The 18,852-nt window shown below is 32.2% G+C and overlaps 2 protein-coding genes across 4 annotated transcripts; one reads left to right on the top strand and one right to left on the bottom strand.

The window, feature by feature from the left end:
• Positions 1 to 3,169: 3,169 nt before the first annotated feature.
• On the bottom strand, positions 3,170 to 11,725 carry garnet (adaptor-related protein complex 3, delta 1 subunit-like garnet). Its single transcript, XM_011056354.2, has 14 exons — positions 11,379 to 11,725; positions 11,144 to 11,239; positions 10,858 to 10,986; positions 8,966 to 9,376; positions 8,406 to 8,479; positions 7,742 to 8,185; positions 7,431 to 7,658; positions 7,191 to 7,353; positions 6,848 to 7,030; positions 6,271 to 6,685; positions 5,918 to 6,189; positions 5,248 to 5,814; positions 4,732 to 5,157; positions 3,170 to 4,520 (listed from the first exon to the last, which is right to left on the bottom strand). Exons 1-14 carry the CDS (start codon positions 11,472 to 11,474, stop codon positions 4,428 to 4,430), a joined length of 3,597 nt encoding a protein of 1,198 aa, XP_011054656.1. The 5' UTR covers positions 11,475 to 11,725; the 3' UTR covers positions 3,170 to 4,427.
• Positions 11,726 to 12,881: 1,156 nt separating this feature from the next.
• On the top strand, positions 12,882 to 18,799 carry LOC105146228 (uncharacterized). 3 transcript variants are annotated; one of them, XM_011056355.2, is made up of 3 exons: positions 12,882 to 14,116; positions 14,560 to 14,911; positions 14,986 to 18,799. In XM_011056355.2, exons 2-3 carry the CDS (start codon positions 14,600 to 14,602, stop codon positions 16,951 to 16,953), a joined length of 2,280 nt encoding a protein of 759 aa, XP_011054657.1. In that variant the 5' UTR covers positions 12,882 to 14,116; positions 14,560 to 14,599; the 3' UTR covers positions 16,954 to 18,799. The 3 variants fall into 3 exon arrangements, with proteins under 3 accessions (XP_011054657.1, XP_087261073.1, XP_087261072.1); XM_087404947.1 differs by lacking the exon at positions 12,882 to 14,116 and adding an exon at positions 14,123 to 14,359; XM_087404946.1 differs by lacking the exon at positions 12,882 to 14,116 and adding an exon at positions 14,123 to 14,432.
• The last annotated feature ends 53 nt before the right edge of the window (positions 18,800 to 18,852 follow it).

Here is an 18,852-nt window from a genome sequence, read left to right as displayed (position 1 = left end):
TTGTTCATTTATTTCTGAGAATATGTAATTTATATGCGCTATTATTTTTTTATCAATAATTTTATCAATTGTTCATTTATTTCTGAGAATATGTAATTTATATACGCTATTATATGCGCTAAATACGCGTGTTTATCGATAAGAGCGAAGTGTTAGTACGGATCTACATCAAAGTTTGATACAGAAATTACATTTTGCTTTACTAAAAAACTTATTTTATAGCATTTATATATTCTATTCTGCGAATAAATAATCAATTTAATGTTTCCTTTGTTTCACGTCTGACACATATTTAAAAATTATTCGAGTTAGGTAACAATCGTCAATCTACTCGTTGACGTAGCTTTGCTTTATGATAGAAGATGAATGTCTGTATTCATCCTCGTATTTTAAATTCTTCAAAAAGATACACTCTCCATTGTACATTTTCAATTTAATAGAAAGAGATGTGAAATATATTTTATAAACAAGTAAAAGCATATTAAATACAAAATTCGCATGCATAAGTCGCATGTGTGTCATTTAATCTTGATATTGTAATCAATTAATCTTGATATTGTAATATCAAGATAAAGATATTTCACAGCGATTATTCGTTCGCGAAAAGTACGTGTCTTTTCGACAGTAGCAATAAATCACAAAATGACGTTAATAATTTTAAGAATCGATATAATCTAATTTTTATCTAAGCTGACATCATTTAACGATGATGAAAGATATATATTGACTAAAGTTTTCATTTACATGCTTCACATGCAATAGTTTCTTTATTTAAAATTTATTGCAACTTTGTCTCGCGTTACGAGATGTGTCAGTTTAATCTGCTAAGTGTTCTCGGAACACAGTTCTCTCTTTTTTTGTTTTTAAATAAAAGAAAAATTGTGGAAACGATGAAGGATTTCAAATTGAATCATCGATAAATCATAATATGTCATTCTGGCAGCTTGGCATTCCGAATCAAGATATCAAATCTTGAAAAACATGTTCGTTTGACTAAAACGTGACCGGAATGAAATAATACCATTTAACTTATTTTTTTTCTCTGTTTGATTTTTTTTTGCTCGCGTAAACATACTTGAAAAAAAGAGAACGGTATTCTTTCTGTAAATATTTATGTATTTTATTCGATAAGCCGAGGAGAAGAATTTATTCGTTGAAATGATAATCTCTAGTGAAAGCCGATATTTCGATCTCGACGTCTTATTTCGCGTTGCACCGCACAGTGACAGAAATGAATGGCAAATAATTCCTAGTATCAAGCAGATAAAAATAAAACATGCAGGAAAGTACATTCGGGAAGCTACAGTCTTTCCGTGTCTTTCCATGAAGCGTAGACACGTCGTGCATAAGTTATGCGTTATATTGAAACATTTCCTCCATTTCTGGAATGAACGGATGAATCAATTAACGTTATAGAGTGTTTGCGCAGACACTAAAATCAAATAATTTATATTTTCCGATTTAAATTAAGCGGTAGCGAAACAATTAACGCTTTCGGTATCGAGCGTCTGCATCTGGAAACGAGTCCATTTTGAGAACATGACGCGCGACCATGAATTTCGCGTGGGAGTAGCGTGAGGTTAATGAATTTGATTGAATCACGGCCGTCTTTAGTCCTCGCGGTTCACCTTCCAGATAGAGCATTGTCCAAAGGTGCGAATAATAGTCGCATTAATCGAGAATCGCGTGTCACTTACCGGAATGTCGGCATGCATTGCGAAACGCGCTTATCTTCATTACCTGTATTAGACATTGCGGAATGAATTCGCGGCGTATACTGTGACGAAAAAATTTATATTGAAATGTTTTGTATTCGTGATACAGAAATTTCCTAAATCAGTTTGTTACGCAAGCACGCAAGTTATATATTTTCAGGAGGGAATAAAGAGGTTTGTGTGGTCTCAAATTAAGTTCGAAATTTGCGAATTTATTTTAGGGAAAAGAATAAAGGGATAGGTATTATTTACTACCTATTTGAGAAGTAGAAAATTAATTTGTAATTCGAAATTTATTAAAAATATAGTTCTCTGTATATATACTATTATAGACCAAAAAATTTCGAGTTTTGTCTGACTTGTAATGAAGCAATCTGTTAGTTTTTCTCAGGATATTCTACAGATTAAACCTAAAATAGATGTAGAAAAATTATTACAAAATAGCAACATAAATACCGTCAATTTCTATGCGAAAATTAGAGTTCTATGTTTACGTAGAACCATTTTGTAATGACATTTTTCTAATAATCTATTTTTAATTCATTCTGTAGAGCAAAATGTCCTGAAGAAAACAAGATTAGAAAATAGATCAGAAAATAGATTACTAGTGGATTACTTGTTTAAAAGTCATGGAATCTCACGGCAAAACTTGAAATGTTCGGGCTTGTCTTCAATGACAAAAAACTTCTATAATTTTTGTATTACAAATTAATTTTCTATATCTAAAATACTCAAAGTAAACTATCATCTAAATACAAAACTGTATCCATTTATTCCTTTCTCTGAAATAAATTGGCAAATTTTGTCTCCAATTTAATTTATTAAATATAAACTCTCTATCCCCTTCTCGCCCATTAAGAGAGCTCAATATGTTTTTGCTTGTAAAATTCAATCGAATTTGGATGAGCGATATCTCTTCTGCATTAACATCTGAGTAAATTGTTGCAAATGAGATTTGCACAATCCGGTCATAATTTTATTATATAATCATTCACACTTGGGAGCGCAAGGAGTAATTAAAGCTCAAAGAAGAAATACGCGGTTAATAAAATAATACCGGTATTAATCTCGTGGCGTGTAATTTATAATAGAATATGTCATGGTCAACATGCACGCACGTCTCTTACGTGAATGGTGTACTTAAAAAGAAGATATCAGTTATTTTTCTGCAATAGTAATGTGTGTAAAATATAAAGTTATAAATTAAGGACATTTATTTGCATCTATTATAATGCATCGTACGCTATGTATTTATGAAAGGAAATTATTAACATATAATTATAGTTGTGTGTGTGTGTGTGTGTGTGTGTGTGTGTGTGTGTGTGTGTGCGCGCGCGCGCGCGCGCGCGCGCGCGCGCTCGTGTAATCGAATATTCAAAGGTCAATGTGCGATGACAAAAATCAACATTGCTTTAGGAATAAAAGGATTGTTTAGATATTGAAAGTTCTAATGATTTTTGGCACACGTTTAATAGCTTAGATGTTAGAGTGAATTAACATAAAAAATCTAGCATTTATGTTTAAATATAAAAATCTTTATATATCTCAAAACAAGAGAAGACAGAAGATATTAAAAGAAAAAAAATGGTTATAAAACTTGATGCAATCGAAGTCCATTGCAAAATAACATAAGAGCATATTTTTTCGCGATTACGCATACATGGATCATGTGCCTGAATATATGTATATATGTATGTATGTATATATACACACACACATATACACATATGTTATTTACAATTTTTAATTTACATAATCTCATGTTAAGGAAGCGTCGCATATACATACGCTAACCACTGCTCGTTAATCTATGTTTACAAAGATCGGACGCAATATCGCAATGAATATATTTTATATATTTTACAAAATAATAAAGATCTCAACAATATAGAGCGATGGAATATTATCCTAATTGGACGCAAAAATTGAAGGCATTGAACATGAAAGTAGGATCAATCGTTTCTATTGCAACATTTATTTCCATACTGTACAAACTACTCCTTAACAATTAGTTCATAAACTTCAATTATTACATGCCATGTAAATGCAACATTGTAAAGATAAGAAAGTGTAATAATTTACAGAAGTTCTTTTGGAAGATATCGATGTAATTCAAGATAGTTAAAAGTGATAAATAAATTCTCTTAAAGGATAACTAAATATTCTCGTATTCCTATTATATTTTTTGCACATCAGTACCATATTAGACTTAAATCCTATATAGAAACATCAATCTACTTTTACTCCAGTGTCTTCAATTCTTGGCAATAATTTGCTCCTTCTTCCTTTTCTCAGTTTCTTTACGAAACTTCGCTTCATATATATAGAAATGTACATGTGTGTATTTGTGTTGTGTGTTATGCATATGTGTATTTTTATGCATATATATATAATATGTGTGTGTGTGTGTATATATATATATATATGTATACACACACACACACACACACACACATATATATATATATATATATATGTGTATACTTCTTAAGTATTTAACAAATTTATGATCTAGATTACATGTATAGTTTAGGTAAGATCTTTTCCGAAAATATTTAATCGCGCGGTTTGCAGATACGCTATAGTCGCTACATATCTGTATTTTATGTATAGTGGACACAATCGAAGTGTTCCTCTGCCCAGTATACGTTCAATATAACTGCGATGCATGATAGGAATCAATAATTGCAAAACATAGACATTTGATCAGTATTATGTCAAGAGCCTGAAGATCTCCTCTCCAATTCCCGACAGTAATGAATTATTGTCACCTTTACCTTCGATTACTAGATTTTCCGTCGCTCTCTGTAACAAAAAGCCATGAAATAATTTAATATACAATGCTAATCTTAGAAAGTTAACATTTTCATGTAAATTTTAACTAAATCAACGCAAACGTAATAATTATAGATATTGAAGTATATATTTTTATTATATTATGTTATATTATGTTATGTTAATTAATATTCTTTGGCCATCAAAAAATTATTTACTATAGAACGATAATTTAACTTACATTATATTTTAACAAAAGGCACACATGATGTCCCTTTAGAGAATGACCATATAAAGATGCAGTATCGTCAATTTGCTCCACGAGTGTGAGATTACATTTGCGGCAAATAATATTCAGAACCGTGTCAAAGTCCTGAGAAGGCATTACTTCTCTTTTAATTTTAGATACTAATTGACCACTTTTAAGAAGTCCCGTGAGTATGTCCTTGTGAGAGAGATGTCCGACCATAAACTTGCTACATGACAAGGGCACAGTGAAATCGAGCTTTTCTTGTTGCGTTCCTTCTTTACTTTCAAACATGTACGTCAATGTACCCCTAAGTTTCTGAGCAAACGTCACATCCGAGACTAGAACGGTGAACTCAGTTTCTTTATTAGATTGCAGAGGCAGTTGGAACGGCAGTTTTATTCCAAATTCATCTCCAGGCTAAAAGAATATGAAATAACATTACAAAATTATTTTTGTGAATTAAATTTTGTGCATAAATTCCAAATATTCAAGTGTACATTAACTTACATTCCTAACTAATTTGAGTGATGATGTGTCTGGAACATCAAAGACTAATTCTTTCACTAGCGGCTGACCTATATTTGTAATGCAAATTGATACGATAATTTTACTTGAGTCATCAGGGATCTGTCTCAGCTCATATCTCATGGAAAGGACTTTATTTTTGGCTAATTCTTCATAAGAGATATCTTGCTGTATTTTTTCAGTAATTGTGTTATATTCGATATTCATAATATCATCCTTTATCTCTGGTAATATTTCTTTTGACGGAGTAGATATTCCAGCGGTTTCCTCATAATCTAATGACTTATTCTCCTTCTTATTTTTTGACTTCTTCGATTTTTTATGCTTTGCATCTTCGTCATTGGATTTTTTATGTTTGTTTTGACTCTTCGACTTCTTGCGTTTGCTATCTTTTTGTGATTCGTTGGATACCTCTATGTACTCTCCTACAGTAGAAGATTGCATTTTCTCTGGAGACGAATTAGTTTCTAACCACAAGTTAGGTTCCCTTTCGTTCATCACTTCGTTTTCCGTGACATTCTTAACTTTTTTTTTAGACTTTCTATGTCCCTATCAATTTAGAATGGATAAATCATAAAAAAATATTTTTAAGAATATGTAAATTGAATAAATTCAAATTATATTATATTTATTGATATAAAAAGAAATTTACCTTTTCCTTTTTATTTTCTTTTTCTTCAAGTTTCTTCGTTATTTTATTTTCAGTAACTCTATGTTCTAAGACAGGCAATCGTTCATCTTCTCGTAAAGGCATGTCCAAATCAATATTTAAAGCTCTATGTGGATCATTTGAATCTACTAAATCATATTCATCACTATCACTTATTTCTGCACCCGGAGGTAATTCTCCAATTTCAGTATTTACTATTTGTGGTGGTAAACTATTATCCTTTTCATCCTCCTCCTCCGATGCAGATCTTTTATCTGAAAACATTCAATGTTAAGAATTTCAAAGATTTAACAACATATTTGATGTGATATACGATTCATATGCATAATAATTACTTTTATTTTTCTTTGATTTCTTCTTCTTTTCATGCTTTTTATGTCTTTTGTGACTGCTATTTATATCGCGACATCTGTGAGAGTTAGAAATTTTTAAAGAGATTGGGATATCTAATTCTGCGACAGGAATGTTTTCAAAGTCTTCATATGCGTTCGATGAATTGTGATATGATGTAGGAGTTTTAAATGAGCCTTTCAGATAATGAGGATTATTTTCTTGTTCTAGTTTTCTTGCTTCACGTCTCCTTTCGAGTTCTTCCAAAGATGGTTCATTCGAATCCCGTTTGGAAAACGAATTATTCGGTTTATCTGTCTTAATGAAAATATCATTCATGTCTAAATCCTCTGAATCCGAGCTCTCCGAAGGTGGATCATTTATCCAGGAATCCAAGTCTAAATTCTCAGGTATTGGAACCTGGAAGATATCATGAAATGTTTATGATAAAATATGTAAATAATTTGCAGCACATATATATCAACTAATATGACACTTTATATTTTTTTACAATTTATATCAAAATAAAAAATTTTTTTAAGTAAATGATACATGTATACAATTCTACTGATTGATACTTACTTTTCTTTGAGCTTTTGGAGCAACTGGATTAAGTTCACCTTCAAATGTCTTGATTAATTCTTGTGCAAGACCAGAATTTTCTTTTAAACATTCTAATAGTACTAATGCAGAACTTGATCTTTCTTGAACTTCCAAGTCACCACTACAAACAAAAGCTGCTATTTTGTCTTTCAATCCATAAATCTGTAAAGTGAAAGCTAATATTAGAACTAGAGATTTTATTCTAATTTCATACAAATATGTTTATTCTTAAAATATCATTAATTGCATGGTGCATGCTTTGCTTGTTGCATGATAAAAATAATAAATTTTATTATTATTGCATAAATTATATATTTTATACTTTTTCCATAGTTTCAGTATCTTCCTCCTTTTCTGCTTTGGCAAATGTCGTTGCAGCTAGTTTTAATATATTATGAACGTAAACAGCCTGTATATGTCCTGGCAAACTAGAAGCTTGCGACCGCAACATAGACTGCAATGTTGTCAAAGGATCTTCCAATTCACTATTAATTTAATAGATCATTGAATGTTATTATATATTAATTAGATTAATATTTGATATGCATAAAATTCTTAATACCTAGAAAATTCTCCACAAATCCATGCTGCTGCATATAAAACTTCGGACATTGTTGCCCTTGGCTGGCCGGTTAAAAGATATGAATTCTCAAGCAATAAGGCACATTGTTGAACCGCGTATTTTCGGATAGCTTGTACACGAATTGCTACATCAAGTAATTGAGTTGCTACTAATGGTCCATGCTTGGTGCCTTCCATTCGTGTAAGTTCCACTAATACAGATATGTACCTATGAGCATGAAAAAAAGTTTTCTATAATTTGTCCTAGATGACCTAGATAATAAGATTTATATGAAAATATTTTATATTTACCACTCAAAGTAGGTAATGAAGTGATAGTTATTTTGTGAGCAAATCTGAATGATCTTTGAGAGTAATTCATCGCGATACATAGTGCCTTCGGCTTTATCCATATGTACCATTAACTTCTTAACTATCTCCATTAGGTTTTTCTTAGAAACCATTCCATACAACAAATCCAAGGCACGCAGTCTTATAGTTTCATCTTTGTCATCAAGACATTGCATAATTAGATCTTTATGAGATTGCACACTCTTCGGATGATTTCTCAATATTTTCGACATTGCCAATAATCCCAGATATTTTAAGTTTTGATCAGAGTCTTCTATTAGTATTCTTAATTTTTGAACACACAACTGTATCGAATCAGAATGACTTGGCATACCAGACGAAATAGAAATCAATACAGCAATTACTGTATTGATACATTCGTACAGTAAAGACATTGCGGATGTACTAGAAACAATCAGTTATTATGTTATAAATTATACCAAAAAATAATTTATTCGTAAGGAAGAAATTAACAACATTATACATTGTAAAATATGTTATATATTACAAGATATAAATAAAAAATAATATAAACGTTAGATAACTAAACTAAAATATAAAACTAAGTAAGCAATGATAACATTACAAATGCGATAATTAATATTTTCAAAATACATTAGAATACCTGTGTATCAAATTAGTAAGGGGTTCTATTAACTTTCTGCCAAGCCTAGGTTCTAGAGGTGTCAATGCTCCAAACTGAAAATATCAAATTCATATTGCCTTCTAAGATGTACTTGGTATTTTTTTTATATAGAGGAGTAGTTTTTTTAATTCTTATTTTATGAATAGATGAAATATGTATAATCGTGAAAAACATAATATAAATGATTCTACGAAATACGTTTTGAGATACCGCTCTATTATCAATATCATTGTAAGAAATAAACATTTGTATCTACAAGTGTTTAAAACAACGAATATTGTATAAAACCTTGAAATCAAATCAATTAATGGTTGAGTAAGTCGTCGACCCAGCTTTGGTTCGATCAGGATTATAGTTGAGAACTGAGTGTGAGAAACAAAATCAACATAACTTACAATAAAAAAAAGATGTATATGTGTAAAATTTATAATTAATAATATTAAAAGAATAGTTATGGATATAAAGTTTTTTTTTACGTGAAAGAAACGTAAAGAAATACCATTTATCTCTTAAAACTATAGTATAACGGCAACACTCACCAATTTGATAATTTTAATGAGCATCCAATTGTTCGTAGAAGTTGTCATTAATTTAAAAAAAACAGGCGCTAAACTCAGGTAATTCTTTGGATTTTTTCTGGCCAATTCGCAAACTACATTTACCGCTGCACTTTGAACACCACTGTCTGGATCTTCAAGCTTTTCCTTTAACCTAGGGAAAGCAGGCCTTAGGGCCTCGGGGAATCGCAAAAATACTTTATACATCATCAAAACTGCCTTCTTGCGTAAGTATGGTTTTGTAGAAGTCAATAATGTCATTATGTCATGAACCAAGTCACGTGCTAAATCTGGACTTATAAAACAAGACAAACCGCTCAGTGCTAAACCAGCGTCATATTGATTTTGGCTATTTAAATCTTTACGAATCATATTTGTTGTTAGCATCAATAGCTATAACAAAAAAATATTAACAAATTATGAGATGATTATTTTCCTATAAATTTAATAATTTGCTAAGTTAGATTTTAAATATACACATAAATACATATACAGGGTTGGCCATATTCGACGGAAAGATCTGGCAAACACTGTAACTTTTGACAGAGATGTTAGATCGAGTAACGACGTTTCCCATGATTGAAAAAAAACATCTTTCCGTCGAATATGGCCAACCCTGTATTAGGTGTACTAAAAAGAAATCCATTATTTTTCCAATAGATGGCTTTAGTAATCTGTATCACGTGTAGACGAGATACAGATTACTAAAGCTATCTATTGGAAAAATAATGGATTTCTTTTTACTACATCTAATATATACAATTTTCCTTAATAATCTATTATACATCTTTTATTTGATATATTTAAATTTATATTAAAAATCGTATTTAAATTTGTAGTAAAAGTATGTAAATATATCCAATTAAAGTATATATATATAGGATGATCCTTAAGAATTCAAAATGAAAACTTTATATTAATCTTATGTCGGAAATGGCTTAGTTTCAAAAATATATTAGGTGTTGGAATTAATTCGTAGCGTTTTTTAATGAAAGAATGTTATTTATTTCACATGAGCATTAAAAAATACATTAATGAAAGTACTTCCCATCACTTGTAAAACGCTACGAATTAATTCCAACACCTAATAGAATATCAAAGTTAAAAGAAAAAACTTATTTTTTCCAAAACTTTGAAAACTATCAAGTTACTTTTCACTAAATATATAAAATTCGATTTTCGATAAAATACGGCAAATGGTTTTCAAAATTTTTGGAAAACACAAAATTTTGAAACATATTTATGATTCATCTTGTATATACCTGTACGTAACAAATGTTGTACATGTTACAGGTAAAGTCCACATAGTGTTGACATTGCCTAAGTTGCACAATGTCAGTATTGCCCAGCCATATTAACATTGTCCAAAGTCCATTGTGGACAATGTTTACACAACTTGGACAATGCTGACACTGTCCACTTGTAGACTTTGTCTATAACATATAATACATACATACATACATACATACATACATACATACATACATACATACATATACATATACATATATATATATATATATTAGGTGTTGGAATTAATTCGTAGCGTTTTTTAATGAAAGAATGTTATTTATTTCACATGAGCATTAAAAAATACATTAATGAAAGTATTTCCCATCACTTGTAAAACGCTACGAATTAATTCCAACACCTAATATATATATATATATATATGGTATATGTGTGTGTAGAGAGAGAGAGAGAGAAAGAGAGAGAGAGAAAATATGTATATACCTGAAAAATGTATATAAAATATTTATGCAAGTGATCTCTCAATAAATAAAAGTACATATAAGATATATACAGGATAAGTCATTAGTACATTTGATAAATTGTTTGATAAGTATATATTATTATGCGACAATGGATTTTACCTCTGTTTCTGCATGAAAACTTTGACTGGCAGCAAGATAACCAATTCGCTTGTGAGTGAACTTTGTCGACGACATTACTTCTATTATGTTAAAGCCAGCCCAACTGATGTCGTATCCCAACATCTGGAGCTGAAGATAGTAAGAATAAATTAAAATTATTAATACTTGGGACAAATCGAACTGAACTGAATTAAGTTAACTTGTGATAAATCGACTGTACAAATTGCTGAAATTGCATCAAGTCGATCTTGGTATCTGTCAAAATTTACATATGCTAAAGACTTACATATGTCAACTTGGCCACGGCGTTGGCTTTGACTGCCACATTGTCTTGCCGCAACTCTTGCTTGATCTCCTCGATACATTGTGCAATGTACTTTGCCTGGTACAGAAAAGAGGAGTAAAGTATCCTAAGAACTGTTGAAAAAACAGATAGAACGAGCAAAGGAGGAAAATTAGGTTAGGTTCTGACTAAAGGATAAGACAGCGAGGAAATCGTGAAACACACACACGGAAATCACCTCGTTTTCTTTATTGTTCCTGATTCCGCGCACCAGATCTGTCAAATTCTTGTCAAACATCCGCTCAAAGTTCCCCTTCACTTTACGGAGTGCCATGGTCGCATTAAAAAAAAAAATATTAAATGCTGTATGCGCTCGCACTACACCGTTTCAAGGAACTCCCTCGCACATCGGCCGTACGTTTCGACTCGACCAGACGACACGTGGCCCTGATACCATTACAGTTAACCGTAAATCCGTATAAATTCCAGTCCTATATTCACATTTTTTGACAGACAAGTAGACGAGCAAGAGAGGAAGAGAGAGCGAGATACCAGGGAATCATACCTAAATGAGAAATGTCAAGAGGGCAGACCGAGGGGCAGACAAATATGAGTTATCTGTGACTTCGTCCAATGGCTGCGTTTAGAGAAAGCAGCTTTACAACTATGTAAAATTCTTTAATATGATTGGTCTTGCTCTTAGTTCCTCTCTGGATCTAAATGTATAAACCAATCATATCAAAGAATTTTACAATAGTTGTAAAATTGTTCTTTCTACTGAACGCAATCATTGGGTATTCACCTATCTTTCTCTCGTTCGGTATTATAGATTTCTAGTGCATAGATTGAAATCTTAATATTTATTTCTGTTTCTAATTTTTCTTCCATTACAATTCCTGTTGCAATTATCGGTTGCAACTCGCTCCGGAATATAATTATCACGAACCTACTTATTCACCTTCGCGAAATTCAAATAAATAAATGAATAAATATAAAATGTGTATTTTAAATTATATGTACGTACGCATGATTTTAATACATGTATGTTTTTTTTAAATTTTATACATACATATTTATTATTTCTTATCATTTTAACATATATTTTAAACGTGTATATTTTTAAATGTATTTTAAAAGAATTAAGAATATTACAAGAAAAAAATAATTAATTTAGGAGAAGTAATGCTAGCTAGACTTTTGGTCAATTATATATATTATCTTTTAATATCTCTATTTAATATTTTTTCAAGACGCTTATATTATTAAATTGCTTGATGTATCATATTTCTTCCATTATAAAATAAAAAGAAGTAAAAATAAATTATTTAGAAGAGGTAAAATAAATATATTGAACAGTATTATCTCTTAGTAAACAAGAAACATTCTGAAACATCTCAGTAACATTGCAGCAACGTTACTGAAATATTTCAAAATATTTCTTGTTTATTGGGATGTATTAGAGCTCATTCATATTAGGGATGAAAAAGCAGAATACAAAAAAAAAAGAAAATCGATCGTTAGGGATTGTGCACAATGGAAGAAATATTAGAAACAGAAATAAATATTAAGATTTTAATCTATAATATGTGTTAAAAATCTGTAATACTGAAATATACTGTTTCTGATAGATTGAAATCTTAATAAGTTTATATTCCTAATATATATTTTCGGGTCCATTGTGCCAAGGCTTTTATATTGCACCATTATATTGTACGGTAGAAAAACTTTTATTTATAATATGTATACTGTGTGTGTGTGTGTGTTTGTGTGTGTGTGTGTATATTATCATATCAAAATTTAATTGTGTCAGGTAAAGACTTAATTGTATACATTTAAATTTTTCCAAAATTATGTTAAATTATTATTTTCTAAAATAAAAAGCCATCGATATAATAATCTTAATGTATGATTGTAGTTCGAATATGTGATAAATCGAAAAAACAAATATTGCATAATGATATAAAAAAATACTTTATCAGAAAATATGTATGTACAACTTTCTAAAGACATCCTCAGGATGTTTCTCGGATAAAGTGTACTGTATGTCCTGAGAATGTATGTACATCTTTAGGATATAAACGTCTTCTGGACGTCTTTAGGACATCTTTTGAAAGTCTATGCTATATATATGGGACAGATATTTTACAAACATAAATTGAGTTTAATATAATATAACATCAATATATCTAATAACTTAGTTTTTAAAATTAAGCGAAAAATGATGGACAATTTTTTACGAGATATATAAATTCAACCAATTAGATACGACTGTCATGCCCCTCATATGACGCATGCGCATGAGTTCTGTATTTCTTTCGGAGCCGTTTATTTCATAGAACACTGAACAGTGACTGTTCTTATCAGTTTTTATATAGATATAGGCGCGTATCGCATGCTTCATTAAGCGGCAAACATATGTATGTAATACGTTTCGTCTTCACTGTATTATAAAGATGGTTTAGAAAGAGATGGCGAGCCGCTGATCAATTAATCGGTCTCCGATACAACCGATTTTTGCACTCACACGTATGTACGTACATACGTGCGCTCTCACGATCTCAGCTCTTCTTTGTATTGACCCACCCACACTTTGAGACCTTCGGGTGTTCATCTCAGATTGCTCTCAACTTTCCCGTCGATCGTCGATCGGAGCGAGCTGAGAGACAAAGGCCGAGCAGAGTCGTCGGGGACGGAATTCGGAGTGTTTGAAGTCTCCACGAATCGACAGATCGATTATGGAGCGACGCGCATCGCGTCTCCATTCGATGCGAAGCCATCGTGAGCGCGCAGCACTTTGAACAGTCCTGAAAAGAAAACGTTAAACGTCGTTCAGCAGCAAGAGACTGCAAGAGACTCGAAAGAGATTGAGAACAGTACACCGCGTCCACTGGGCGTCACTGTCATAGTAGCAGCATCGGGTCGGGGGTGGCACGACGCATGAACGCGCCCCGCATCGAGAAGTTGAGAACCGCTCCGGTATTTGTATATTTAATTCCTTATCTCTCTCCCGGTACGCGCACGGAATTTGCGCGACGTAGGGAATGGAATGTCTCTCGCGGCGTCACACGTCGGTATCTTGTTTTGCATGGCTGCGCCCGGCTACGAGATCCGATCCCGCGGGACTCTCGTCATGAGATATATTAAATTGCCTCGTAGATTGCTCACCATGTCATGCGAAAGCGTTCGTCAACGTATTACGCGATGTTAATGCAACATATTGTAATGATGCCGTCTGTACTTTATTTGCGTTATTGTTACTAGATGACGAAACTTCTGTTTTTGTCTTTTACATGTACGGGATCGTCAGAACTTAATATTTATAATTACATCTGATAATCATATGTTTGATTAAAGTTACATTCTGCAAAGAAGAATGCTTTGTTTAGTTTGTTGTTGCATACTTTCTTTTTATCTTACAGATAACTTGTCGCAGGTGAATGTTCCATCCTCGACGGAACAATGACTTCGGATTACTTTACTTTACCAGTTAATATGGATAGAGTATGCAGGATCTGTCTTCAAGAGGGTACCAATTTGTCATCAATCTTTTCCTCTACACAAGAAGTGAACAATCTCACGGGTCTTTCTCAAAAAATACAAATTTGTGGCTCCATTGAGATAGACGAGCAGGATGGATTACCTTCCCTGATATGTAACGACTGCATTTACAAGGCTAGTGTCGCCCATGAGTTCAGACAACAGTGTCAATACTCTGACGCAAGATTGCGCATGTACTACAATAAGCCTGTCAAATCTATTAAGTCTACCATGGTAAAAACATCAAGTCTTCTCAAGTTATATTTGCCTATGTACGAAAATACATGATAGTTTATGTGATTTTTCAGGATTTGCAGGATTCTTATACACAGACAGATCTACAAACGAGATTTGTACAGTCAAAAAAGTCAGACCACTTTCAAGAGGATTATTTTAAGGAAGACATACAAGTAGTTACGAGTGCGCAAGAGTACATTCAAACCACCGATTCATTTCCCAGAGTCAATCTGAATACCAATCAAATTCAAATACCAGACGAAAAGTTATTCATCTGTTCTATTGGATTTGAAGGAAGTAAAGAAGAGGTGAAGGATTCTTGCATATCAGAGAGTGAGGTTCATCAAATGACAATAGTACAGGAAGATGTACAGGATACTAACATTATCAATTTACAAAACAAGGATGACGAAATTAAGGAAGCCGATCAGTATGTGGAAAAGAATAATATAGTTCAGGAGGAGCAATTCGTGACTGAAAGTTTATCCAATGATAATATAGAAGAAGAGGAAAACGTCCCGCAAAAACGCACATCTACGAGAAAAACAAAATCTGCTAAAACATACAGCGACGACGAGGTTATTGACAATTATTACGAGCCGAGTAGTGATAGCCAAGATTCAGTGGAGTCCAAGTTTAAATGTAAGGTTTGCTCCAAACAATATGCAACACAGAAGGGTCTGAAGAAGCATGCTTTGGTCCATGAAAAGAAGTATAAATGTGATATCTGTTTAAAAATGTTCTACAAGCAAGAAAACATGGAGAATCATCAGAAGATTCATGCATCAAAACCGCATGCGTGTCAGCTTTGTCATGCGTCATTCTCAAAGTCTCAGAGTCTCGTGAGGCACTTGAAGTCACATACAGAGAAAGTAAACGATATGATTAAGCAGATCAACACAAGCGAGCGAAAGGATAATAAAGAACCGAAGAAAGAATTCAAGAGTGAAGATGATACTGACGACGAGACTGGGCTTGCGAATGAAGCGGACGAATTCGAGAATGCGCCAGAGTTGTACAAGTGTGAGATTTGCAACCAGTATTGCTCATCCTTGAAGAATCTAAGAAGACATGCCCTGGTACATGGCGATAAGAAGTACTCTTGTACCGTATGTAAGAAATGGTTCTTCAGGCCGGATACGTTAAAGAAACACGCGGAGAAGCACGGGCATGGGCTGTTGGATAATTTGATGGATGATAATAAGCTGTACGATTCGGATGACGATATGCCAAGCAACAATACAATGGATCCTCCGGAGAGCGAAAATGTCAAGAAAGAGGAAAGCGACGAGGAAGGAACCGGAGAATACAAATGCCAACATTGTGACAAGGTCATGGCCACCAAGAAAGGTCTGCGACGGCACGTATCGATGCACAAACCTAAGGCCGAGCCGGTTACTTGTGAGATTTGTAGAAAAGTTTGTGCAAGTCAGGCTCGTCTCGTTCTCCATCAGAAAACGCATAAGCCGAAAGAGAAGGTACCGCGTGAGTACTTGTGTCACATCTGCAGTAAGGTGTATCCAAGCAATTCATCTCTCACCTACCACATGCGAACTCACACCGGCATTAAGCCACATGTATGCAAGACATGTAACAGCGGCTTCACGACCACAACGAGCCTGGCGAATCATATTCGTATTCACACGGGCGACAAGCCGTTTGTGTGTCATGTATGCAGCGCCGCATTCGCTGTGAGCTCGGCTTTTCGCAGGCATTTAACCCGGCATACTGGTGAAGCAAATTACCTATGTAAAACTTGCGGTAAGGCTTTCAAGAGACTCAGCACGTTAAAGGAGCACACGTACACTCATTCTGGTGAGAAACCGTACGTATGCAAAACATGCGGCGCCGCGTACAGCCACAGCGGCAGCCTTTTTGCACACCAAAAGCGTTGTCGCGCCCAATATGGCGAGATGATTGTTGATGATCACAATCATCATCATATACCGCATACAATCACTCATATCCACGTAAATATGAATAACGTCAATAATGGACAAGCAGTGCGACCAGTCGCTATGATAGGTCAAATGTTTTAAGAACGAAGTGCTATCATAGATTACAAGCGTTATCTGCGATGAGTGTTGTGTATAAATTGTGTATGCAGCTGTAAATCGTATATACAAAATACGTGTAACATAAGCTGCACGTCGTCTATAAATGTACATACAACTCATTTTTCATAATGAAAAATGTTCCTTAAATATATTCGGCACACTCGAAGACTCTAATTTCTTTACTTTTAAAAACACGTAAATAAATATCTGTGGTATAATAAAATAAAACGTACTCATGTTTATACGAGGATAAAAGTTTGCAAAATGAAATAAGTACTATTATTAAAATTGCGAACTATTTTTTTATTATTTGATATCATAGGCATGAATATTTGTGGACTTTACATGTTTCAACATTGTATATATCTACACACACACACACACACACACACACACACACACACACACACACACATATATATATATTTTTGTATGTTTCGTATAATCCAGATCTTGTTATACCATATATTGCATGATAGTTGTTTGCATTATTATGCTACTTTAGAAGGGGATTTTTTTCGTATAGCTGAGTTTACTTTTTCTTTTATCAGAAGAATTATTTATCTGATTATTTGAATCTGAGAATTATTTATGTAGAATTATATATGTAGAATTATTCATGTAGAATTATTTATCTGATTATCTGAAAATTGATTTGAGAAATTAAATCAGTAAATGAGTGAAGCTAAGAGAGAATTCGAAGTCGATTTATTCGCAATGTTAATAAAAAGAATATAGAAGCGCAATAGTATCTGCAGACTCGTAAACGTAATTATTAATTATTTTTTGTGTTTTTAGAGTACATCTTAAACATTTTGGTAATTTATGTACAAAAATAATAGCGCTAGAAATGTAATATCAGGTATACAATTTCTGAGCTGTGACTATCGTGTAAATGATAACCAAATGAAAGACGCCGATACAATTTACTCATTTAATAAACTTAATTGGTATATATTCCATCATCAAAATAAGTCATAATTAAATGAATGATAATCATATTCATGCTATGTATGTACACATTTACAAAAATTACTTAGATTACATATAAAATACGAAATGATTATATCATAATGCGTATAAACATGCAAGAATGCGAATCATATTTTTTAACTTCATTAAAAATGAAAATCTTAACGTATGTTAGGTAGATGATATATAGATACTGAGATATATAATCTTTTAACTGAAAATACTATATTTGAAAGTAATAATCAGAATATATGATTCATTTAATCGTTGATTATAGTTAAAAAACATTTCTTAGATCATATTTAAAGCAATAAAATTTAGATTTATTTAAATTTTTAATTAAACGGAACGATGAAAACAATAGTAATTAATAATGATCATTTTAAAAATGGAGCAAAAATAAGTAAGGAATGTACAAATATACATATACATAATATTAATTATATTATACATATAATAAGTTATACACGAGACTGATCATCATTCATTTAAATATTTAATATGGTATAAAATTTGTAAATCTTATTCTCCTAAATACTGAATGAAGATAAAGTTTATTGTTTTAAAATCTTGGCTAGTATTATTCATTAGTTTTATTATATTTTTTTGTACTGCTAATAGAAGTGTTAGCTTTTCAGTCTATAAATCTTGTTGCGACATAAATCTCTCCACCAATATATGATTATCAATATACAATTAAATGAATTTTTTATTAATCAAAATATACGTATATAAAATATACGTATACAAAATATATTTACAGAGTTGTTTTATTTCCCACAGCGCCTGCATAATTTAACATGTCGGTTATTTATTTGTTATAAAAAGATGTATTAATAAAAGTTATATATGAGGTTTTAAATTCTTTTCATTATATAAACAGAGTAGCACTTGAAGAAACTAAAAATG

The sequence above is a fragment of the Acromyrmex echinatior genome, chromosome 3, assembly GCF_024713525.1.
Source record: "Acromyrmex echinatior isolate Ae372 chromosome 3, ASM2471352v2, whole genome shotgun sequence".
NCBI classification, from domain to species: Eukaryota; Metazoa; Arthropoda; class Insecta; order Hymenoptera; family Formicidae; genus Acromyrmex; species Acromyrmex echinatior.
This window is presented reverse-complemented; position numbering and strand designations above follow the sequence as displayed.

What these genes read in the sequence shown, in the direction of transcription:
- garnet (XM_011056354.2), bottom strand. Translation starts at nt 11,474, where the DNA reads ATGGCACTCCGTAAAGTGAAGGGGAACTTTGAGCGGATGTTTGACAAG. An exon ending in ATTTGTGGAGAATTTTCTAG is followed by an intron (nt 7,354 to 7,430) that starts GTATTAAGAATT and finishes TTAAATTAATAG; the next exon opens with TGAATTGGAAGATCCTTTGA. An exon ending in AAGAAAATAAAAAGGAAAAG is followed by an intron (nt 5,815 to 5,917) that starts GTAAATTTCTTT and finishes CTAAATTGATAG; the next exon opens with GGACATAGAAAGTCTAAAAA.
- LOC105146228 (XM_011056355.2), top strand. Translation starts at nt 14,600, where the DNA reads ATGACTTCGGATTACTTTACTTTACCAGTTAATATGGATAGAGTATGC. An exon ending in AATCTATTAAGTCTACCATG is followed by an intron (nt 14,912 to 14,985) that starts GTAAAAACATCA and finishes GTGATTTTTCAG; the next exon opens with GATTTGCAGGATTCTTATAC.